Source organism: Carettochelys insculpta, chromosome 1 (assembly GCF_033958435.1).
Source record: "Carettochelys insculpta isolate YL-2023 chromosome 1, ASM3395843v1, whole genome shotgun sequence".
NCBI lineage: Eukaryota > Metazoa > Chordata > Testudines > Carettochelyidae > Carettochelys > Carettochelys insculpta.
Window position 1 is genome coordinate 23,746,443 of NC_134137.1, and position 25,368 is coordinate 23,771,810.

At 46.0% G+C, this 25,368-nt stretch overlaps 1 protein-coding gene across 5 annotated transcripts in view; it reads right to left on the reverse strand.

The window, feature by feature from the left end:
* Positions 1-19,972: 19,972 nt before the first annotated feature.
* The window catches only part of LOC142006876 (ras-related protein Rab-30), a 182,062-nt gene continuing 176,666 nt past the window's right edge, over positions 19,973-25,368 (reverse strand). For all 5 annotated transcript variants that reach the window (XM_074983393.1, XM_074983398.1, XM_074983404.1 and 2 more), the window contains one exon: positions 19,973-23,775. In XM_074983393.1, coding sequence (XP_074839494.1) covers positions 23,571-23,775 — 205 coding nt within the window. In that variant the 3' untranslated portion in view covers positions 19,973-23,570. The remainder of the gene's footprint in view (positions 23,776-25,368) is intronic.

Consider the following 25,368-nt stretch of genomic DNA (forward strand, 5'->3'; position numbering starts at 1 on the left):
ATCAATGGCTATTAGCCAGTATGGGCGTGGATGGTGTCCCTAGCCTCTGTTTGCAAGAGGCTGGAAAGGGCAACAGGGAACTGATCACTTGATGATTACCTCTTCTGTTCACTCCCTCTAGGGCACCTGGCATTGGCCACTGTCGGAAGACAAGATACTGGGCTTGATGGGCCTATGGTCTGACCTAGTAAGGCTGTTCCTATGTTCTTATGTAAAGCTAGAGCAGCCCTGCGTAATTTGTTTCCTGCACCACAAGAATATATAGCTTTTCTGGTGAGGTTGGAGACATGGATGCCAATGGGCCTTGTCACATAGGTAAGCGCTCTGCTGGATTGAGGGCACCACCAGTTATGCAGAAATGCTTCTGCACCAAAAGGATCTGCCTTACGATTTCTACTTAAGGTGACCAGAGCTTTATCTGGTAGTTCTCATCACCATTACCTGGGCACATTTTTTGTGATGTGTGCAAATCCAGTCACAGGGAGACAAGATGGGTGAGGAAATACCTCTTATTGGACTCATTTCTGTGCAGGAGAGAGCAAAGCCTTAAGCCACACAGAGCTCTGTCTCTCTCACCTGCAAAATTGGATCACGTAAAGGACATGATCTCATGCACCTTATCTCTCTAATATCCTGAGACCAACTCGGCTACAACAACATGACATAGAAACCACCAAAGACAATTTTGAAATAACTCCTAGCATCTACACAACACAATCACTATTTAGAAATAATTTCAAAATAGTGGTTGGCTTATTTTGAAATTGGAAAACCTCATTACACGAGGAATAGCACCTATTTCACTATTTCGACAGGAAATAGAGCCTATTTCAAAATAAGCCATAGTGGCTATGTGTACGCTAGCCCCAGAACTTTGAAAAGGGCATGGTAATGAACCTAATCGAAAGATGCTAATGAGGTGCTCCCAAGAACATGCAGCACCTCATTAGCATCATGGCAGCCACGGCGCTTTTGATGGTGCACAGTTCGTCTACATGGGGTCTTTTTCAAAAGGACCCACACACTTTGAAATCCCCTTATTCCAATAACCAAATATGAATAAGGGGTGTGCGGGGTCCTTTCAAAAAGGACTCTGTGTAGACGAGACACACATGATCGAAAGCAGCACTTTCAAAGTGCCATGGCCACCATTATGCTAATGAGGTGTTGCATATCCATTACAGCGCCTTATTAGCATCTTTCGATTACGTTCATTATCATGCCCCTTTCAAAGTTCTGGGGCTAGTGTACACATAGCCCGTGTGTCCAATGGTTCAATTTCAAAATAGGCTCTGTGTGTGTAGACACTGTATTTTGAAAGAGCTAAGTGCTATTTCAAAATGCATTTTGTGTCTAGCAGTGTTATTTCAAAATAAGTTCTTTCGGAATAGCTTATTTTGAAACAAGGCTACTGTGTTGACATACCCCTAATGAAAGCCCTGGGCTAGCTGAAGCCCTTTTTAAAACATCACTAGGCTGGCATTAGACTTCAACTACACAATGGAGTTTAAGTATCCCAAAAGTCAAATAAAATAGAAATTTCTTTGTCTGATCCCCCGCTCCTAAAAAGCTTGTTTTTTCTGAAGGCAGAAAATGGCATCTACGTTTCCAACTCCTTTTCTTATTGTAGCCATACACCTACTGAGCGTGGTTAAGTGTCCCAGGTAGTGACACTTAGACCACTTACAGAGAGAAAGAATGAGTATCCTCTACAACCTTAGCTGACAAGTAGTTGGTTTTTAACTGATCTGGTAGATACTCGTGCACTAAACTGCAGAGATCTCAGGTTCGGTTCTGCCTATTGGCATTACATTACCACCTGTTTCAGCTTTGTAGTACAGCCTCAAACAGCATTTGAAGCTACATCCCTCTTGAGCCAATACCCATATGTGTTCTTTACTCACTTGGGCTGTGTCTACACTTGCATTCCTCTTTCAAAAGAGGCATGAAAATGAGGGAAATTGAAAATGCAAATAAGGTGCCAGATTTACGTATCTGGTACCTCATTTGCATATTATTATCTCGAAATAGCTTCTTTCGAAGGAAGAAAACCAGAGTAGACACTGTTCTTTCAAAAGTAAACCCTGTCTTCGAAAGAATCGTTCTTCCCATAAAAAAGGGAAGAAGGAATCTTTCAGAGATGGAGTTTACTTTTGACAGAACAGCATCTACACCGGTTTTCTTCTTTTGAAAGAAGCTATGTTGAAATAAGAATATGCAAATGAGTGTCAGATATGTAAATCTTTACCTCATTTGCATGTTTGAGTTCCCTCCTTTGAATGCCTCTTTCGAAAAAGGAATGCAAGTGTAGACACAGCATTGGTGACAATCTCTATTATAATACTTTTAATAATTAGGTAAAAGCCCTCCAAAAATGCCTTATAGATTGATATCCTCTGTCTCTTTGTCCAGTACGCAGCATAATGATGGTTAAGCACTTGTTGGTCAATCTTCCCACAATGTCCTTTCAAGGCACGTCAATTAAAACAGCTGATTGCCCAAGTCCACCAGTCTACCATACTCAGATTTTGGTAAGAAAAAATGAAATATGTCTATTGAATGAACACACGATGCTAACCCATATGTTCTCACTTGAAATAGTGGGGCAGGGACAGCCTATTGCATTTATGTAGAGTTAACTCTGAATGTACAAAACAGAACAAAAATCAGAGCAGTTTCAAAAAGTAGGAAGGCAGCACTCCTCCCTCAGCTCCTAACCTAGAGACAACGTGGGCCAATTAACCAAAAACTTTGTCTGAAAAATCCCCACACTGTTGAGCGGGTGCATGTAACAACTTTCTGGCAGAGAGGTGTTTTGCTAAGGGAGACAGGTCAAAATCAGTTCTACAATGGGACAAGGTTTAAAATGTTAACTATAGGGTCACTACCATGACATTTGTTCACACACGTGTATATATATGCAATTACATATACATAAGCATGCATCTGTATGTATATTTGTGTGTATGTATATGATACATCGTTTGATATGAATTACTTTCAGTGCATGCACACACGCCCTTTAATGCTATCCAGCCAGTGCCAGTCTATAAAGAAAAATTTCTCAAGAGGTTTCTGCCACCATTTTATACACTTTTTATTTTACCTGGTGGGAGGGTGAACAGAGAAGAGAGATTTAACAAGCAAGGGAGATAGCAGAGGTCAAGACCTTGGCATACTATGCTGGTCAAATCCCAAGGTTCTGGCATTACCTTCCATTTCAGCTGACCCAGTTATAGTGTTGTGCTTGTCTATTCCCACGCCACATTAAAGAAAAGGTTTACATTGTTCATTGGATATTAATTTAAATTATTCTGGGGGTGCCTAGAAACCATTCTTCCTCCCCCCACCACCATCTCCATGGGGACTATTGCAGAGAGTGTTTGATATAAATGGACAGGCACTGACACGCCAGTCTCTTGTCCCCTGCAAACTGTGGTGAGTGATTTTCACTGTTGACATAAGGAGAGTTGGTGATATTTGCTGAATGACTTGCCAGGAAATGGTTTTGGTGCTCTCTTTACTTGTTCGGTGCTGGTACAAACAACCCCATCACATCAGTCTCCATTTGTTCCTTAGCTCAGAGGCTCGTGTTGTGTTTCTTTTCTTAACACCAACATCCTGCTGTTTGTTGATGGTATTAATAATATAATCAGCGGGAGGCTGTGCACCATGGGCCCTGGGCTGTCTGAATAATTATTGTATGACATTAGGGCTGCTCTGTAAATTACTTGGTGACCTAGGAATTCAGCAGGTTACCTCTATAACTCAGGCTCTTTCACTTTATTGCACTCACCTCCTGCTGCCCTGACATTTATTAGTCTAGTTTACCCAGCAAATGCTGACTCCGTCTCTCAGAGGAAAGGTAAGAGCACCCCGGTCATGGAAGTTGACTCACACGAATATGAGCTTTTGAAAGGCTCTGACTATGGAAATCAAAACCTCAGACTTGTTTCTGTAGAAAACAGCGCAGCTGGATCTGTACTGATCAGCTCCCACTTCCACTAAGAAGCATGTTTCAGTCTGGAAGGGCAAGTCACGCAGACCAGTTTTCAAAGCTGCACTCCCAAAGATCCCTGCAGATCTATGACCAGAAAGATGGATAAGGCACCGGGGTGGGCCTCAGGAGATCTGAGCTCAGTTCACAGCTCTGCTACAGCGCTTGGTTGTGTACAACACAAGCAAACTCTTTTGAAAGATTGATGGGGCATCTACCCACAAACAGCGTTCTTTCAAAAGTAAATCGAAAGACTCTGGCACGCCTTTCGAAATCACTCTTCCTTTCCTGTTTCAGGAAGAGTGACTTTGAAAGAAAATGTGCATTGGCACCCTGCAGGGCCCTTCTTTCGAAAGAACAGTCCTCATGGGGCATGATTTTTCCATCCCTGGCCCATTCTTTTGAAAGGCTAGGGGCTGTGTGAACTCTTTCGAAAAAACAGATTGCTCTTTTGATCGTTTTTTTGTGTGTGGACGCACTCATTTGAAAAAGGTTCTTTTGGAAGAGATCTTCTGGAAGGGCTTCTTTTGAAAGATCTCTGTATTGTGGATGTAGCCTTTCTGGGGAATTGTGGGCAAGGAGGCCCTTTGTCTCTCTGTGCTTTCCATTGCCACCTGTAAAATGGGGACAATTCTTTCTCCCATCCTGTGTTTGGTTCTTAGAGAGGAAACCTCAATAGAACAGCTTGGAACAAAAAGATCCACACTTTCTGTCACTGTTAAACTAATTCCTATTTGTGCACTGTGTTAAGGTATTAATTTTATTTCATACTGATTCCATCTGACCTAGCTTGTACTCAGAGCCACAGTCTTAAGAAGGAGTGGTGCCATTTCTCTGGGTGAGGAGGGGCGGTACTTTGCCATTGGCCTAGCAACCAATCACGATATTCCAATATCTGCTCCGCTGCTTGCCTGCCCCTTGAGGGACAAGGACGGAGCGCCACGCATCTGCTCCAAGGGGCAGAAATACAGCATCATCTTATTCCTCCACCTGCAATGCCTGGGCAGCCCCACAAGGACATAAGGGAAGTTCTTGCTTCTTCCCATTCAGCATGAAAGATCATGTGATTAAATTAATAATTCATCCCTCCAGGATCATCTTCTGGCTCAGTTTCCCTGGGTAATAGTACAGACCTATCTCGGAGGATCATTGCGACCCTTGCCTGGCCAAGTGAGTGAAGTCCTAGACAAGTGTTTAAATTTGTCAGAACACAAACGCTGCTGGGGGTGGGGGGGGAGAACAAGGCCCATCCCACTTCACTCCCAGCACTGGTTTATGGAAGCTTTGCTCTTACAGGACCTTCTAAATGGTGGAAACTGAACCCCACAGGATATTATCCTCTAACACAACCCATAACTCAGCCCCAAATTTATCCTATAGACAATGGCATCTGCAAGCAAATTGGTATTAAACATGAATCGCTAACTCCAGCAGTTAGTGAGGTGTTAGCTGAAGAAAATATGTAGACAAGGATCAGAGGGGTAGCCATGTTAACCTGTATCTGCAAAAACAACATGGAGTCCTGTGGCATCTTAATGATTAACAGATTTATTTGGGCATAAGCCATCATGGGCAAAAACCCACTTTGTCAGGTGCATGGAGTGAAAGTTACAGAGACAGGCATAAATACACTAGCACATGTAAAGACAGAAGTTACCTCACCAAGTGGAGGATCAGTGCTAATCATAGAATCATAGAAGAGTAGGACTGGAAGGGACCTCGAGAGGCCATCAAGTCCAGCCCCCTGCCCTCATGGCAGGACCAAGCACTTTCTAGACCATCCCTGAAAGCCATCTATCTAACCTCTTCTTAAATATCTCCAGTGATGGAGATTCTACCACCTCCCTTGGCAATTCGTTCCAGTGTTTGATCACCCTGACAGTTAGGAACTTTTTCCTAATGTCCAACCTGAACCTCCCCTGCTGCAATTTAAGTCCATTGCCTCTTGTTCTATCCTCAGAGGCAAGGAAGAACAAGTTCCCTCCCTCTGCCTTATGACACCCTTTTAAATACCTGAAAACTGCGATCATGTCCCCCCTCAATCTTCTCTTTTCCAAACTAAACAAGCCCAATTCTTTCAGCCTTTCTTCATAGGTCATATTCTCTAGACCTTTGATCATTCTTTTTGCTCTCCTCTGGACTCTCTCCAATTTCTCCACGTCCTTCCTGAACTGCGGTGCCCAGAACTGGACACAATACTCCAGCTGAGGCCTAACCAGCGCAGAGTAGAGCGGGAGAATGACTTCTCGTGTCTTGTTCACAACACATCTGTTAATGCATCCTAGAATCATATTTGCTTTTTTTTGCAAGAGCATCACACTGTTGACTCATATTTAGCTTGTGGTCCACTATGACCCCTAGATCCTTTTCTGCTGTACTCATTCCTAGGCAGTCCTTTCCCATTCTGTATGTGTGACACTGATTGTTCCTTTCTAAGTGGAGCACTTTGTATTTGTCCTTATTAAACTTCATCCTGTTTACCTCAGCCCATTTCTCCAGTTTATCCAGATCCTTTTGAATTATGACCCTATCCTCCAAAGAAGTTGCAACCCCTCCCAGCTTGGTATCATCTGCAAACTTAATAAGTGTACTTTCTATTTCAATATCTAAATCGTTAATGAAGATATTGAACAGAACCGGTCCTAAAACAGACCCCTGTGGAACCCCACTAGTTATACTTTTCCAGCAGGATTGAAAACCATTAATAACTACTCTCTGGCTACGGTTATCCAGCCAGTTGTTCACCCACCTTATAGTAGCCCCATCTAAGTTGTAATTTGCATAGTTTATTGATAAGTATATTGTGTGAGACCATGTCAAATGCTTTACTGAAGTCTAGGTATACCACATCCACCGCTTCTCCCTTATGCACAAGGCTCGTTATTGTATCAAAGAAAGCTATTAGATTGGTTTGACATGATCTGTTTTTAACAAAACCATGCCGGCTGTTCCCTATCATAATGAGGCCAATTAAAAAAAAAAAGCAGTCCCGTACCACCTTAAAAACTAACAATATTATTTATTAGGTGGGTCTGTCCCATGAAAGCTCATCACCTAATAAGTAATATTGTTAGTCTCTGAGGTGCTTCAGGACTGCTTTTTTGTTTTGTGAAGATACAGACTAACACGGCTACCTCTCTGAGGCCAATTCAGTCAGGGTGGATTTGGCCCACTTCCAATAGTAGATGAGTAGAAAATGTGTAAGAAGTGAAGTTTGGAGTGACATAGCAAGACAGTAATCGGAATGACAGCATTGTAATGTCCAAAATCTGGCATCCTGACCAGGCTAGAAACATGCTGTAAGGGAGGACTCGAACAAGAGCTTTCTGAACCAGTAACCTTTTCCCAGCACAGCTTCTAAAACAGTGTTCAAAAAAGAAAATCTTTCATTCTCATAAGTTACTTTGGCTAATTGGGAAGGTTTAGCATTGCTACTGATCGTGCAAGTACCCTCTGGGGAAGACTTAATATTTCTGGTGCTCCCACAGCCCTGACTAATAATTTATTTTGCACTACTCAAAGAAAATTCATACTGTAATCCCATTTGGGTTTTGTAATAGGTCCTTGAATATTGGCCTATTTGCAAAAATAAATCTTACATGTAGTGTCAGCAGCTCATAGCTGTAGCTGAGTCGCTCTAGAGGGACTTAAGGGCTGGCACCTTTTCTCCACCTTTTCCCCAACACCCACCAGTGGGTGTGGAAAAGCGGAAACAACTCACTGGTCGATTCCTCCAATGCTGCAGCCAAACTGGTGGAGAACGAAACCCATTCCCTTACGCCTGCCCTTATGGCAAGCTGAGGACCCCTAGAGCCCAAAGAATACAGCCTAGATCCTCTCAACAGACACAACTGAATCAAGAACTAATTTAAAAGTATCCACTTTGGGTGCCCAGCGCTATTCCCTGTAAACTGAGCACTTTGGTGGCCACCCAGGAGAGATTCAAGTGCCACCCAGCTGATTAATAGAGCACCCACAGCCAGCAGTGTGTGTTTTGATTGGCGGTGCACATTAACACATATCAGTGCACATAATAAAATTTATTCTGCACAGGGATGGAAAAAAATTAGAGGGAATACTAGCTCCCAGCTTGAACCACCTGGGGTCTTGGTTCCAAAGGTTTACTACAGATATACCCAGCTGCACTACAGTATTCAGCCCTAGGTGTCTCCATGTGTTTTCCAGGGTTCTAGGCTGGATGTGATCTCTCATAAACAAAGGAGGCAGAGCTGGAACTCAAACTGTGAAGACCCAGGTGTTTATATCTGCTATTAAAGCAAACAACTGCAAATGAATGCATCAGTCCTGCATCTGGTGGTGACCACTGGGCATCTGCAGCTCCCAATGTCATCAGCTGAATTTGTGGGTGCTTAGCACCTCTCAAGATGGGCTCCCAAGACCCCCTCAGAAATCAGCGGTCATTTTGGAAACTGCAGTTTGTAGAGAATTCCATTTCCCAGCATTACTGTTCCCAGACACATGTAAAGCTGTGATTGTTCTGGCTAGGAAATGCTGCTGTACTGAGGACCCAGACCAAGGCAGGCTCTGGTGCATTGAGTTAACTTTGTAATACAGAAAATCCACCATCCATTCTGGGAACCCTGGTCAAGTTCATACACCCCTAAAGATCATAGTCATAGCTTTCATTTTTGAAAGTGTTCATGTATTTGCTGCTATCTGATGGGGGGAGGTAGGGGGAAAGAACACACCAAGGGTTTCTTCAGCCACAGTGGGCCATATCATGTGAGATACTGAGCTCCCTCTCTTCTTGATGCAATCTAGGGGAGCTGAGGGTACTCAACAGCTTATCAGAATTAGCCCAAGGCAACACTTGGCCTCTCAAACTCTCCCCCTCTCTCTGGTGTCTTTGTGTTCTCTAGAAGGTGAAACGCAGGGATATGAAAAGCTGCAAGCAGTTCCTACCTCTGGAGACCAGGCATTTACTCTAAGAAAGAAAGCTCAATTGCTTCCCAGAGCATTGTCCACCCACATTAGAGAAAGGATTAAGCAGATACATTCAGCTATTCTAACAGATTTTCTTTAAGCCTTGAATACCCCTCTCACACTCACTAAGATAATCACATTAGTTTTGTCATTAAAAGATCCCTTTTATAGAAAGTACCTAAACTGCTTAAACCACCCAGAGAGGTCACATACATTAGAAAACAACAAGCCAAACGGAAGGGATTTGCTATTCCCGGTCTCAGTGTCTCCCTGCATCTACTTTCCAAGCTCAGAAGATTGAACTAAAAGATTCTGCAAATTGTCAGCAAAGGGAAAAGCAGCCGAGTCCTGGGTGCTCAACCCCGCCTCTACCCCAGCTTGGGACAGAAGAGCAGCATCTGAAAGGAGGCTCTGGGAAGTTACAGCGGACAGAGCGGGGAGGTTGGGGGCGGGGCAGTGCAGAACCTGCTCTGAGGAGTATTTGCTCCCTCCTGAGGTGACACCTAGAGTGACACAAAGAGGCTCCAAACAAAGCAAATGTAAACCTAGGCCTGTGACTACTCTCTGGGCCAGGGGTGAGCACACTTTTTATATCAGGCCCCACTTTTCATTCCTGCACGTAGCAGCCCCTCCAGCCCCCAACCCGCCCAATATAATCCAAACTGACTGAAATTTTAACAGAGAGATAGCTGTGTTAGTCCATATACTACAGCTACTCAACTGCTTTTCTGTTTTGACTGAAATTTTGGTTCAGTTCATATGAAAAAGGACCTGTTTGGCTGATATAAGAAAAGAAGTACACAGGATGTAAAAACATTATTAATGGGTGTAGAAAGGTGAATACGCGTACACAAACACAGGAAGCTATTTCAGCATTTGTTATGAGATGGCTGAACCTCAGATCCAGCAGCCAATTGAGCTGCGCTCCCCTTAGGAAATTTCATGCACCCCGAGAGGGCCCATCCCCCACTCGTGCACTGCTGCTGTGGGCTATGCTGATTTACCCCAGCTGAGCCATCATGGTCCAGCAGGCTTGTGATGTCTCATTTCAGCTTAATTTAGAACACGTTGTTCTTGCCCGTGAGGGCAGAAATAGGTTACAACCATACTAGAGAAACGTGATCTTTCCTTAAAATTTTCTCTGTAGGGCTATGTCTACACAGCAGCCCTATTCTGGAATAGTTTACTTCAAAATAGGGTGGCTACACACAAAAATGTATTTTCAAATAACTCAAAAATGTATTTTGAAATAGCACTTAGTTATTTCAAAATACATAGGTTCTATTTTGAAATAAGCGCTACTTGTGCAGACTATTTTGAAAAGGTGTGACAGGAAATAGTGCTTACTTTGAAACAGCAATGTCAAAATAAGTGCCATCCCACATCTTAACAGTGGCTATTTTAAAATAGTTATTTGAAAATAGGCGCTATTCCTCCTGCAATGAGGTTTACCAATTTCAAAATAATGCACCTGCCATTGCAAATGTATTTCGAAATAGTGTGTGCGTAATGTAGATGATAGTGAAGTTATTTTGAAATAACAGCTGTCCTCTCAAAATAACTCTGATGTGTGGTCATAGCCTAGTAGTGTAGCACCTAAAGCCCGATCCAGTGTTGGAGGCCCATTGCGCATGGCAGAGTGTATGCAAACCATGAAGAAGTCAGTGTGTTTCTCCAAGTACCTAATGAGCAGCAACAGAGACTATAAGACATAGACCCAGTACAGCCTGCTTATAAGTAGTAGAATTGGTTGTTCGGAATCTTCCATCAAAATGGTTTTCAGCCAGAAAGGGTGGAGGGAGGGGAGAAAAAGGGAGGCAGAAAATTGTTTCCAGCTCCACGGTTTCCTTGCTTATTGTCAGCACAGAAAACCCAAACTTCCCAGATTGTTGCAGAATCAGGACTTCTCGGGCCTGGGATCCTTGGCCTCCTCAAGCTGCTCATGAACTGCAGGTTCCCACCATACCCCTGCCTCTTCCCTGTAAGCTGCTAAACGCGTGGTTCTGAAATGTTTGGAAAAACGCATATGTGAAGCGGTGCTTTAGCTTGTTATGCATGACATTTCAGCAAGCCCAGCCCCGGGAAATTTGGATTTTTCTGAACTTTTTATTTTGGAATTTCACATAGTACAGGAATTCCTGTTCCCAGGCAACTCTAACAATTAGTATAACATGAAGAAGTCCCAGCATACTCACTACCTCAGTGCCTTTCTCCGCACTAGATTTTTTCCTCTAAAATCATGAAACTAGCCCCTGCACTGCTGAAGTGGTGAGCCCTTCACTGAAGCCAGGGAATGGACACGTTTACCACTGCATCATCCAAGCCTGCTTAGAGCTAGACAATATGGTGAAAACACCGGTGGTCATGTGAGAACTACAGTAGACCCCTGATTTGCAGGCAAATTATATTCCTGAGGAACCAGGTGTAATTTGGATTTCGTACAAGTTGAGATGGGGACGGGGTCACCAGCTCCAGCCCCAGAGAGCCACCACTGGGGCCAGGGAACCCTGGGTTACAGGGAATGGAGATGGTGGTGCACAGCACTCTGCCAGCTCCATCCACAGGGAGTTGCTGGGTCTGGGGAAATCCCTGGCAGCAGAGCGGCTGTGAGCCAGCTGGGTGTTGCAGTGCTCCACAACCACCTCCAGCTCCCAGGCTTGGGGTAGCCACACCACAGTGCTAGTCTGCCTCCTGGCTCCCCTAACTGTGGGAAGCCAGGAAGGCCAGCTCCAGCCCCTAGGGAACCACTGGGGCTGGGGCAATCCCCAGCAGCAAGGGGACTGAAAACCAGTCAAGCACAGCCCCTTTGTTGCTGGGGATTCCCCCAGCCAATGGTTCCCTGGGCTGGAGCTGCAGAGCATTGCACAGGGCCAGCTCCCTTCCCTCCTGACTTGGGGATTCCCTAGGCCCAGCGGCAGCTCCCTGGGGTTGGAGCTGGTGGAACACTGTGCTCCACCAGCTCCCAACCCCCTTAACACCTGGGGATTCCCTGGCCTGGCAGTTCCCTGTGGCTGGAGCTACACTGGGGTCCCCCACAGCTCAAATTAAAATGAGAAATACACAGGACAAATTGGCATATCTTTGGGGTCTCCTGTACCTGCACATTACTGTTACTATCAAAACAAAAAGCAGTCAAGTAGCACTTTAAAGACTAGCAAAATAGTTTATTAGGTGAGCTTTCGTGGGACAGACCCACTTCTTCAGACCATAGCAAGACCAGAACAGACTCAATATTTAAGGCACAGAGAACCAAAAACAGTAAGCAAGGAGGACAAATCAGAAAAAAAATGATCAAGGTGAGCAAATCAGAGAGTGGAGGGGTTGGGGGGGAGGTCAAGAATTAGATTAAGCCAAGTATGCAGACGAGCCCCTATAGTGACTCGAAAGTTCCCGTCCTGATTTAAACCACGTGTTAATGTGCCGAATTTGAATATAAAAGCCAGCTCTGCTGTTTCTCTTTGAAGAACAGTGCGAAAGTTTTTTTTCAGTAACACACATACCTTTAGGTCATTAATAGAATGCCCCATTCCATTAAAATGCGGTTTGTGGATCTGGAGTGTTTTGATGTCTGTTTTGGGCCCATTAACCCTTTGTATAAGGGAGTTAGAAGTCTGTCCAATATAAAAAGCATCTGGGCATTGTTAGCACATGATGACATATATGGTAACAGAGAGGAAGCCGTGCTAGTCTATACGCTATCAAAACAAAAAGCAGTCAAGTAGCATTTTAAAGACTAGCAAAATAATTTATTAGGTGAGCTTTTGTGGGACAGACCCACTTCTTCAGACCATAACCATACCAGAACACACTCAATATTTAAGGCACAGAGAACCAAAAACAGTGAGCAAGGAGGACAAATCAGAAAAAGATAATCAAGGTGAGCAAATCAGAGAATGGAGAGGTGGGGGGGGGAGGTCAAGAATTAGATTAAGCCAAGTATGCAGACGAGCCCCTATAGTGACTCAGAAAGTTCCCGTCCCAGTTTAAACCATGTGTTAATGTGCCGAATTTGAATATAAAAGCCAGCTCAGCTGCTTCCCTTTGAAGAATGGTGCGAAAGTTCTTTTTCAGTAACACACATACCTTTAGGTCATTAATAGAATGCCCCATTCCATTAAAATGTTGACTAACCGGTCTGTGAATCTGGAGTGTTTTGATGTCTGTTTTGTGCCCATTAACCCTTTGTCTAAGGGAGTTAGAAGTCTGTCCAATATACAAAGCATCTGGGCATTGTTGGCATATATGATGTTAATAGAGGAGCATCAGAAAGTGCCCATGATTCTGTGAGTAACCTGGTTAGGTCCAGTGATAGTATTTCCAGAGAAGATACGTGGACAAAGCTGGCAGCGGGCTTTGTTGCAGGGAAAGGTTCCAGGACTGGTATTCCTGGAGTACAGACTGTGGCTGTTAGTGAGGATCCTCATGAGGTTGGGAGGTTGTCTGTAGGAGAGAACAGGCATGTCACCCAGGGCCTTCTGGAGTGTGGCATCCTGATTAAGGATAGGTTGTAGGTCTCCAATAATTCGTTGCAGTGGTCTGAGTTGGGGGCTGTAGGTGACAACCATTGGTGTTCTGTTCTTGGCTTTTTTGGGCTGATCTTGGAGTAGCTGGTCTCTGGGTATTCGTCTGGCCCTGTCGATTTGTTTTTTTACTTCTCCTGGTGGGTAATTCAGGTTTATGAATATTTGGTAAAGATCTTGTAGTTTTTGGTCTCTGTCAGTTGGATCAGAGCAAATGCGATTGTATCTAAGAGCTTGACTGTAAACAATGGATCTAGTTGTGTGTGCAGGATGGAAGCTAGAAGGGCGTAGGTTAAGTATAGCAATCAGTAGGTTTTCAGTAGTGTGGTACTGATCAGGCCATCCTTGATTAGTACTGTAGTGTCCAGGAAATGTTATCTCTTGCATGTTGTAATTGAGGCATAAGTTGATGGTGGGGTGTAAACTTTCACACTGTTCTTCAAAGAGAAACAGTCGAGCTGGCTTTTATATTCAAATTCGGCACATTAACACGTGGTTTAAACCGGGATGGGATCTTTCTAAGTCACTATAGGGGCTCGTCTGCATACTTGGCTTAATCTAATTCTTGACCTTCCCCCCGCCCCCAACCCCTCCACTCTCTGATTTGCTCACCTTGATTATCTTTTTCTGATTTGTCCTCCTTGCTTACTGTTTTTGGTTCTCTGTGCCTTAAATATTGAGTCTGTTCTGGTCTGGCTATGGTCTGAAGAAGTGGATCTGTCCCACGAAAGCTTGCTAGTCTTTAAAGTGCTACTTGACTGCTTTTTGTTTTGATAGTGTATAGACTAGCATGGCTCCTTCTCTGTTGCTATTACTGTTACTAACATCTGAAGAAGTGGGTTTTTTGTGAGCTAGTTTGTTTTGTTAGAATACAGACTAATACGGCTATCTCTCTGTTACTATTTAACATGAATGGAGGGCGAGACTGCCCCAACCATACTTCAGTCAAAAGCCACGTCTACACTAGCCAGCTATTTTCAAATAGCTGGGCCAACTTCGAAATAGCCCCCAGCGCGTCTACACGTGCCAAGCACTATTTTGAAGTTGAAATCAACATAAGGCGGCGAGACGTCGAAATCACTATCCCTATCGGAAGATGGGAATAGCGCCCTACTTCGACATCCAACATCAAAGTAGGGCATGTGTAGACGATCCGCGTCCCGCTACATCGAAATAGCGGGGTCCTCCATGGCGGCCACCAGCTGAGGGGTGAGAGACGCTCTGTCCAGCCCCTGAGCTCTATGGTCACTGCGTGCAGCAGGCCCTTAAAGCTCCCTCTCCGCTTATTTCCTGTGGCAGGAAGCTGAGAGCGTGCAGGCAGCAGCACAGATATGCGCACAGCCTGCATGCCCTCCAGGTGCCCCAATCCACCACCCAGCACCCATGGCAGCCAGCCAGCCCCCCAAGCACCCACAGGGCACCCCTCCCCAGGGGACCCAGGACTCCCAGCCATCCGGCTGTGGGGGGAGAAGCGGCAGGGACCCTCCTGGTCAGACGCCGAGATCCAGGACCTGCTGGGGCTTTGGGGTGAGGAGGAGGTGCTCCAAGTAATGGGGAGCAAGCAGCGGAATGCAGATGCATTTGCCCAGCTGGCCGAGGGCCTGGCTGCCTGGGATCACCATGTCAGGAGTAAGGTCAAGGAGCTGCAGCAGGGTTACGCCCGGGCCCGGGACATGGCCAGCTGGTCTGGGGCCACCCCTGCCGCTTGCCCCTTTCACAGGGAGCTCAGGGAGATCCTGGGCCCTTGGTACACCACCTCACCCCTGGCCACCCTTGACACCTCGGCCAACAAGCCCCAGCAGGCCCTGGAGCCGGAGTCTGGCTTGGAGGCCAGCCCCGCACCCCAGGGGCCCTCAGAGGAGTCCACCCTGGGACAGCAGAGGAGAAGGAGGGCTCCAGCAACGAGGGGCTTTTTATCAACCTCCCCTCCTGCAGCTCCAGCAGGGCGTCCGCCCAACAGGGATCCCCCGACCATGGGAGCAGACCATCAGGTATGTACCCCAGGTACACACTCTCGGGTTAAGGGGCAGGGACAAGGGACACGACCAGGGCCTTCCACACACCCAGCTCACCACAGCCCACCATGGCCCAGCCAGACCACGTCCCCGAGGACAGCAGTGGCACGTCCCTCAGAGCCCGTCAGCATCTGCCCCCCAGGACAGCGCCATGCCCCATCCCCTGGAGATAGGGGGGAGCAGAACCTCAGAAGGGGGTCCCCCCGGGGGGGGATACCACACCCATCATCTCTGGGGGACAGGGGATGGGGAACCAGCAGCGGAGGGATGGGGGGACGTGGGCCACGGGTCAGGGCCCAGACTAACGGCTGTCTCCGCTCTTCCCCCCTCTGTTCCGCAGCCGCACCATCTGAAGACCTCGACAGCATGGGCGTTGCATCTGTTGTCCTGGATAGCCCACCGTGGCCATCACATCGGGGCAGCCCAGCGGCAGAGCAGGGACTGGCCCCAGGATGAGCCCACCACCGCCGGAGCCATCCACGGGTGACTACTGACCCCCAGCTCCTCGCCACCCTCCAGCGTCAAGTGGAGATTTCAAAGCACCGCCTGCAAGAGGAGGAGCACCGGCTCCACTTGCAGAAGCGAGCACTGGCCTGGCGCCAGGAGGCTTGGGGGTCCTTCATGAGGACTTTTGAGCGGATCGCAGAGCAGATAGCACCTCCTGCTGCTCCAACCGCCATCCCTCTCAGCTGCCCTCCACCTGTCCTGCTGGAGCCCGCCAAGCAGGGAGACCGTGGGACACAGGAACCTGCCCGGCCACACCTGCTGGTTCTCCCAGCCCCCACCCAGCCTCGAGAGGGCCTCCAGCCCAGACGTGGTTTGCGCTCCCCCACGCCGGGCGCTGGCTAGTAGGGGTGAAGAAGGCCAAGGACTGGGCCCCCCAGGCCCTCCTTTGTACATATTCCCCCCCATTAATTGTACGTAGTTGCCTTGTCCCACCCCCCTTTAGTAGCTGTCCCCCCCAATGTACATAGTTCCCCATTAATGTAAAAGTTCATCATTTTGTTTCAAGAAGGTTTGGTTTATTTAAAACAAAACAAACGTGGTGGTGTGTGCTCTTCAGTGCTCAGTGGTGTGGGCATGGGAGCAGGTACTGGTGGGGGGCGTGGGGGGCCCACCAGCTGGCCCTGCCAGCGTTCACTCCGCAGCCTTGTCAAAATGGGCCCACAGGACCTCCCAGACCTGGATCCCCTCATGATCGGCTTGGCGACTGGGGGCGGTGGGTGGCTGGGTGTAGGCCATGCCAGCCTCCACAGCGCAGCCCTGCACGAATGCCTCCCCCTTGCTCTCCACCAGGTTATGGAGTGCACAGCATGCACCCACAACCTGGGGGTTGTTGGGGAGCCCTGCATCCAGGCGGGTGAGGAGGCACCTCCAGCGACCTTTGAGGCAGCCAAAAGTCCTCTTGACACCCTGGCGTGCATAGTTCAGGCGGGTGTTGAACCACTCCTTGCTGGCACTGAGGTGGCCTGTGTAGGGATGCATAAGCCAGGGCTGGAGGGGGTAGGCTGCACCTGCAATGAGGCAGAGGGGCACAGTGGTGTCCCCCAGAGGGATCTCCTGCTGGGGGATGTAGGTCCCTGCCTCCAGCCGGTGGCACAGGCCCGAGTTCCTAAACATCTGGGCATCGTGGGTACTGCCAGGCCAGCCAACATATATGTCCAAGAAGCGGCATCCTCTGTGCACCATGGCCTGGAGGACCACCGAATGCTAGCCCTTCCTATTCAGGAAGCGTCCTCCACTGTGCTCTGGGGCACGGATGGGGGTCCCATCTAGAGCCCCGAAGCAATTAGAGAACCCCACGCTGGCAAACCCCATGATGGCCGCCTCCAGGTCCCCAAGCCCCACAAGCCTGTGGAGCAGCAGGGCGTTCAGTGAGTGGACCAGCTGCAGGGGAAGGACATGAGCAGCCGTGAGGGGTGTGCCTGGCCCTCCCCCTGGCACCCCTCAGGCTCCCCTGGGGTCCCCCTCTCCCTGGTCTCTACCCCCCTCTCCCTAGGGTCCCCTTATCTCCATGACAACAGCCCCAACAGTGGCCTTGCCCACACCGAACTGCTGTCCTATGGATCGGTAGCTGTCTGGAGTGGTCAGCTTCCAGACAGCAATGCCGACCCGTTTCTCGATGGTGAGGGCACATCACATAGGGGTGTCCTGGTGCTGCAGGGCAGGGGTGAGCAACTGGCAGAGCTCAAGGAACATCTGCTAGCTCATCCGGAAATTCCGGAGCCAGTGGTCATTGTCCCACTCCCCAAGCACCAGCCGCTCCCACCACTCTGTGCTGGTGGGGTACCTCCATAGCCGGTGGCACATCTGGCGGGGGGAAGCCAGGAGGGCTATATGGTCTGGGGCCATTTCTTCATCCCCGGAAGAGGATAGCTCATCTTCTTCTAGGAGAAGACCCGCTTCATCAGATGCGTGAGTGGGGGGGGGGAGGTTTCAGAGGGGTATTTAAAGAGTGGGGTCCCAGTAAGAGGAGGGCCAGAGCTGACAAGGTCTATTCAGCAAGGCGGAAATGGCCCAGTATCAACAGCACTTATCAAAAGAGGGAAAAACAAGTCAGATCAGACAGGGGGATGTGAGCCTTTGTCAGAGTCTAATGGGGAGATATTAGCACCCAGAGCAGAGAAACTGCCTTTGTAAGCTGCGAGCCATTCCCAGTCTCTGTTTAATCCATTGTTAATGGAGTCAAATTTGCAAATAAATTTCAGCTCAGAGATTTCTCTCTCCATTTGATTTTTGAAATTTTTTTGTTTCAGGACTGTCACCCTTAAATCTGCCACTGATTGTCACCATTTAAGGGTGCTCTGGGTGCTAATATCTCCCCATTAGACTCTGACAAAGGCTCACATCCCCCTGTCTGATCTGACTTGTTTTTCCCTCTTTTGAGAAGTACTGTTGATACTGGGCCATTTCCACCTTGCTGAATAGACCTTGTCAGCTCTGGCCCTCCCTCCTACTGGGACCCCACTCTTTAAATACCCCTCTGAACCCCCACCCCCCCACACACACATGCATCTGATGAAGTGGGTCTTTGCCCACAAAAGCCTATGCTCCAAAATATCTGTTAGTCTATAAGGTGCCACAAAACTTCTTGTTGTTCTCGAAGCTACAGACTAACACGGCTACCTCTCTGATACTCGTTGACAATACACATTTGACTATATTAAAAGTCTAAGTCAGTGGTTTTCCACTTTTTGTCATTTATGGGCCTCTAAAAAGTTTCCAGTGGAGATGCAGACACCTTTGGAAATCTTACACTTAGTCTGCAGACTTCCCTCCCCCGCTTCTGCCCCTCTACTCTCTGATTTGCTTACCTTGATAATATTCTGATTTGTCACCCTTGATTACTATTTTTGGTTCTCTGTGCCTTAAATATTGAGTCTGTTCTGGTATGGCTATGGTCTGAAGAAGTGGGTCTGTCCCACGGCAGCTCATCACATAATAAATTATTTTGTTAGTCTTTAAAGTGCTACTGGACTGCTTGTTTGTTTTCTTAGTCTGCAGACTATGCCTAACTCATTAAAGCGTCTTATGAGCACAGTATAGACAGCAGTGGTTCAAACTTCTTCCCAGCAATCTAAACACAGCCCCACGCTTCCTTTGCCTCTCCTGCTTCCTCCCAGCAGTTTTGAAGGAGCTGTGAAGTGCATGATTCATGCTCCATCCCTGCTCCTGCTAAAGCTGCAATGCCGTGAATCATCTGTTTGTGGTATTCCAGCTCTTGGAGGGAGATAAGCAGAGGCTGTGTGTGAATCAGGCAATTTGTATGCTGCAAAAGTGCTGGGAGAAGGAGGAGTGGGTAAGTGTGGGGCAACAGTGCACTAGTGTGGGAGAGGCATGTGGGGGAGAGGAGACAGATGGGGGGCTGTGGGGCTGCAGCTGGAACACCACTAGGCCAAAAGGCTGCTTCATCACACTGAAGTTTAGGAGGGTCACTCATGTGGCCAACCCTCCTTTTTTATAGTGTTTAACTAGAGAAGTGTAGCTAACCCACCACTAGTGTTTGCCCATCCCTGATCTAGATACTTACACGGCTCTCATCAGTGGAATATATGGTAATATGAGCAGACATTTGTCTATTGGGAACTGGACAGAGACAAACAACAACAAAAACAACAGTTAGATGGTAACTTTCAAAATAATACTCACCTGGGCTAGCTTCAAGCCAACACCCTACAAGGGGCAGGGTTATCTGCCCATTACCAAGCTCTGGAGCCATCCAGCCCCCCAGTTAAAACAGCTATCTAATCTACAGCCAGCATGGGGTGTCTAAATCCCTGACCCATTGGATAATATGAAGCAGTGATAACTTGATAGTTTAGCTTGATAACTTGATGTTTAGCTCACTTTCCACATTTGTGGCTCAAAGCATAAACTGGAAAGGAAAAAAAAAAAAAAAAAAAAAAACTTACAGAAATGCTGACAAACCCCCAACATGTCTAATATCAGCAATCAACTTTTTTAAAATACAAGCAACTTCCAAAAATTCACATTCATTTATCTTTAGTATGTGTCAGCATATTTTTATTGTACAAATTTCAATTTCATAACCTTGTAGCTGTAAGCTACTGGCTTTTGATTCACAGGACATCAGTGCTTGACAGAGAAATTTACATTTGTTTTATTTTATGCATTTTCCCTTAAAAGAATTCATAAACACTCACAGAGAACAAAAGTGTATCTCGAAACATTTTCTTCTTGAAGGACATGATACAGCTGGGCAAAGAAAGTAGCAATCCTATCCTGACTCTTGATTGCTAATGCCCATGACATAAGCAGGAAAAGATACATTTGAAAATGCAGTAACTAATCTTTGTTGATATTTATATCCTAAAGCACATATATTGCGAGACCAGATCTGAAAGATCCTGTAACGAAAATAACTACAAAGATAGACCTAACGTTTCAACTATTAGGGTGAAGGCCAGAAGAAAGCCCTGTGAAGCAGAACAGAAAACTTGTCACCTTGTTAAAAATCTAGAAAAGTGGTAAAGGCCTGATGAAAAGCCTCTGATGAGCTCTGAATCGAGCCCTTAGATACTACAAGAATGGGACAGCATGAGCTCAGCCTACAATAGATGGAAACAATAACTATATACTAGAAGACTGAGCCAGGGACTGGATAGAGCTCATGGACATTTTTTTAAGTGAAAGATTTGGGCGGGTTTGGAGGCAAAGAAGCCTTTTTACAAACTTGTGAACTTTAAGTAGTATTTCTTTAAAAATGAAAACAAAAATGTCACATCAAAAGGCAAAGAGGTGGAGGCAGAGGAAATAAAAAGTGGAAGCTTTTAAAAACAAAATCATTTTCAAGACGTTTTAGTTCAATCATCTCTAGATTTGACAAGTTAAAAGGTGTTATTAGCGTGGAGAGATTTGTGCGCCAGCCACTGGAGGACACCAGAAGACCATGCACCACAGTGGTTGCCATTTTGGGACTACAGAAAAAAGCCCTTCTTGGGTGAGCTCCCACTGATGGTATGATTTACTGATCTTCCGTTACATAATTTTCTGAACTTTGTACTTTGAGGGCCTAATATAGTTCTCTCTGCAGTCAAAGGAAATAGATTAGACCCTTACCCTTTCTCTCTCCTTGATTGAGTGGCTTCCTAATGTTTAGATTAACTTGGTCAGTTCCCTTCCTTGATGTCCAATAAAATGTTAAAAATAAAACATAGATCCCATCTTAAAATACTATTGATTGTCTTCAGGTTTTAGCTTTTGTTTAAACAGGAAACATAGGAAATGTGGTCAGTTTTTAATTTCATCTAAATAGTTTTAAAATATTGTTTAACAAAATGTAAAAGGGTGCTATTTTATTACAAAAGTACACACACAGATACTAGGACACGCTTACATCATAATGCTAGAAAATTGACCTATTTGAATGGAGATTACTAACACCTGACAGATTTTAGTCAAGTTCTAAAGAACTCTTCCCTTTGCACTAGGATTTTTCTCTGGTCTCACTCTTTATAGGCTACAAAGTGATTACCTGCTAGAGACAGAGCATGAAGAGTCCAGACTGCTGAACCTGAACATAAAGGAGCAAAAGCAAAGATATGCCAAGAGCTCTGTCAACAAGAGAGCCACACTTGCTGGAGTGTATCAAATAAGTTAAACGGTTCCAAATAAGATCCATTTTGTTCCTAGGAAATGCCGGATCCTGTGGGAATATGAAAGGCTGTGTAGAGTAATATGAAATACTGTGTTTTAGGTACATAACCAAAAGCCAATGTAACTTCATAGGCACTGAGACCATGTACTAGGAAGAGTGAAGTCTCTGCTCTACAGCCTCAGCTGAGAGCCAGCTGCTTTTAGCTCATGTGGTAGAGCACAGGGCTTTAGCCCCCTTAGTTGCAAGTTCAATCCCTTCTGCCCACAACCTGGGTCCACTGGCATTACACCAACAAATACAAACAAGACCTGGAATTTTAAGACACTTGGTATGTCTGTTGTATTGAGACTTTCTGAAATGATCTAGTCCTGCTAGTCTAGAAAGGGGCCTTGTGGAAGAGGTTTTCCATGTGAACAAAGATGCCAAGTGAGAGGACTACTTCAGCTATTTATTAATGTCAAATATGCCATCTGCATGAATTGGGCAGTTTGCCTCTTTTGGAAGCTCCACAGAAAGCTCTCTGGCACACCTCCCCTGCCGAGCACCATCTCATGCCTTGGGTTATTGCTGTCCCCACAGTTTAGCTGCATTCTGAAGAGTATGCTGCAAACAATCTTTAAAAGGCCTTTTTTGAACTACCACCAGCAACAAGACCATGCAGAATCTCATCAAGTCACAGAAAAGGCAAAGAAAATAAGACTGAGCCCCAATTATTTGGCACTTCAGATCCTAGCCAGCAGGAGTATCAGATTTCCTCTCCAGGGAAAGAGTTTAAAGAAAGTCTGCTAGTGCTGAGCTGGAAAAAAAAGCAACGAGAAGACAATACCCGTATTTCTCTTGGGCAGCACCACAGTAGCAGGTATCCTAGCCCTAGGCCCAATGGAGGCAGTGATGGAGGGACAAAAAACGATAAATGGTGCACACCCAATCAGAGAATTAACCAGCAAAAATGTGTTTAGAGAACACTCCTTTTTTGGTGCAGAAGAGAACAGAAACAACCACACTTGGTTAAAACGCTGCAGATACCAAGAAAAACCATTTAGCTGATTTCCACTATTCTGCTTTTTTAAAAAGAGATCTTTCCACCCATGGAATCACATCCCAGCATGGTTTTGTTCCCATTCTAAGATAACCATATCCCTAGTCTATATCCCTCACCATATCTAAGTGGTTTCTATCCCCATGGAAGTCTCTAAACACAGAGACTGACTGAAGCCAAGGGACTGTCAAAACTCAGCTCCCTATCATGGTTTGTTTTTAACTGGAGGTTGGGAACAACAACAGTTCTGCTGGAAAGCTTGGCAAAACTTGCGAACAGTCACTGAAGATGAGGCTTTGCAGGCAGGCAGCAATATTCAGTACGTTTCCCTCACACTTATCAATGCAACAGGCCTGATTTCTCATTCTCTGATATTCAGTATTAACTAATTAATCTGTGCCTGATGGAAGACAGCATACATACCGTATGTGTCAACAAGGTCAAGCTCTAGGGGAAATCTCAGCTGTTTTTCCTGCTGCAGCTATAGCAACTTACGCCGGTTGAGAAACAGCCCCTAGACAGAGATGCAGCTGAAATCAGAGAGGACTTTCCCATAGAGTTCAGTGGTCCATTCCCTTGGTTTAGAGCACATTTCAATAGCAACTTGGGAACAGATCTGGTGAGGATGTGTGCGGCCTACTAGGAATCAGACTTCATGCAAGCAAATTACAAAGAAGATAGATGAGGCATTGGATAGTAGTAGAACAGGAAAGCATGCCACTGTGATTGACTCAATCCTTACATTTTATTGACTAAGGTTTGCTATTGGAGCAGATTCCCAATGACAGCCACCTCCTCTGCCTCCCAGGGATAGGCACAGTGCTGAAAAGAGGAAAACAGGAGTGAAAAAAGTTGTGAACAAAACTGCAATAAGGACCCTGAACCTGTTCCCACTGAAGACAATGGGAGCAATGACCACTCCTATTACAGTACCACTTTAGAGTTTATGCCTGGACTTTTCAATCCATTGCTTCATGTACTGAACTTCCATTGCCCGGGCTTGCAGCACAGATTTGGGATCACCAGGATTGCTGGCACGCAGGTCTAAGTGATGAGCTCCTTCTGGGATCACAATTGCAATTAGAGAGTCTGTGATGTTCCGAGTCACTCCACCTCCAGACCATGGGTCCAATCCACCATTGCTGTAAGGGAAGTCCATAGAGCCTGTTAGAGTACTGTTAATATCCTGAGTGACAGTACGTGTGTGATAAAGCTATGGGTCACTCAACAGCCACTGTTATTGATGAGAGGCTCAGTATTTCAGACAGACCAAAATTCTGCACAGCCTAAAGTCCCCCTGCTCTGGCATGTTCTGCTTCAGCACTCTTCTGCCAAGTAGGGCCCAGACTGCCTTCTCTCACATGAAAAAGCCACAAAAATGAGTATCTCAAGGACACCTCAGTGAAAAAGTCCCTGCAAAGGTTACCCTGGGGAGCCTTACTTGTCAATCCCTGGAGAGGACAGGAAGCTAGTGGAAGAACAAGATGTACAATCTCCCCACTTCCCTAGCAGAAGAGGTCCCTGAGGCCTGCACACTCAGACTCCCAGCAGACAACAGCAGCTACTGGCAGCTTTGTACCAGGACCTGAGGCCTTCCCAGCTAACAGGGCCACAGAGGAGGCCAAATCACACGTCTCATCCCTGAAACTCCACGTTTTGAAGTTTTATTTATATATGCAAGGACTAGAAATGTCTAGCCCAATCCTGCCAAGCACAGACTTGTCTTAGCTTTACTTCCAACTGGTCAAAGTTAAGCACATTCTCCCCATGGGGACATTTAGCTCACACATATGCGCTGCTAATGCTCTTATGCGATGTTTTTCATCCAGGGAGTGTAGGATTTAAACCACTTTGAGTGTACCTATCAGACCCTGATACCTATAAACCATAAACAGTCCTACTCAAGCGAACAGGGACACTTGTAGAGTAAGATGGCCTTTCTCCCTGCTGAGTGGTATCATGTTGTAGCTCAGTAGGATTTATATGAACTCCCTGAGGATCCATTTCCGCCCCTCCCCCACTGAAATCCATCTCCTTCCAAGATAAAATGTGTCAGTTTTTTTTACAGCATTCAACAACACTACATTACAGTAACTGAAGTAGTCTCCCTTCATTTCAAGTTACTGAGGGAACTAAGCTATCTTGTCATGCAAAAATCACATTCAAATGGTAACCTTTTCAACACAGATTGCCTTTTCCATTCAGAGAGAGAAGAAAAAAAAGTGAATGTAGCAGAGGGGTATGTTGATATATAGACTTCTATCTTCTTTTACTTTCTGCACTTTTGGTACCGGGCTATTCATTTATTTATGCCTTCAGTTTAGTGTCTTTTCTGGGAAAAAAATAGAGTAACTTCCCTGTTTTTACTGACATGGAGAAGACCACATTTTTCAAAGTGTCTATGAATTTTCGTTGCCCCACTGGAAACAAACATCTGGTGGACACATCTGAAAATTACCACATAAAAATCTAAAGCTCTGAAATCGATGGAAGATTTTCTACTTTGGATCAGGTCCAAGATGATGACCCAAGTCCATACAGCCAACCAGTGGCAGAATCAGGATTAGTATTTAAGAATATTCAAGTCCTAGTTCTGAGCTCAATCCATTTCCTATGCTACATTTTCCCCTATCCTTTCCATTCTACAAGGTTCTCTCCAGCGCCCTTTCTCCAGATGAAAGGCAGAGAGTTTGGACAACACACCACACAAATGCACTGGTAGTGGCTGGGGCGAA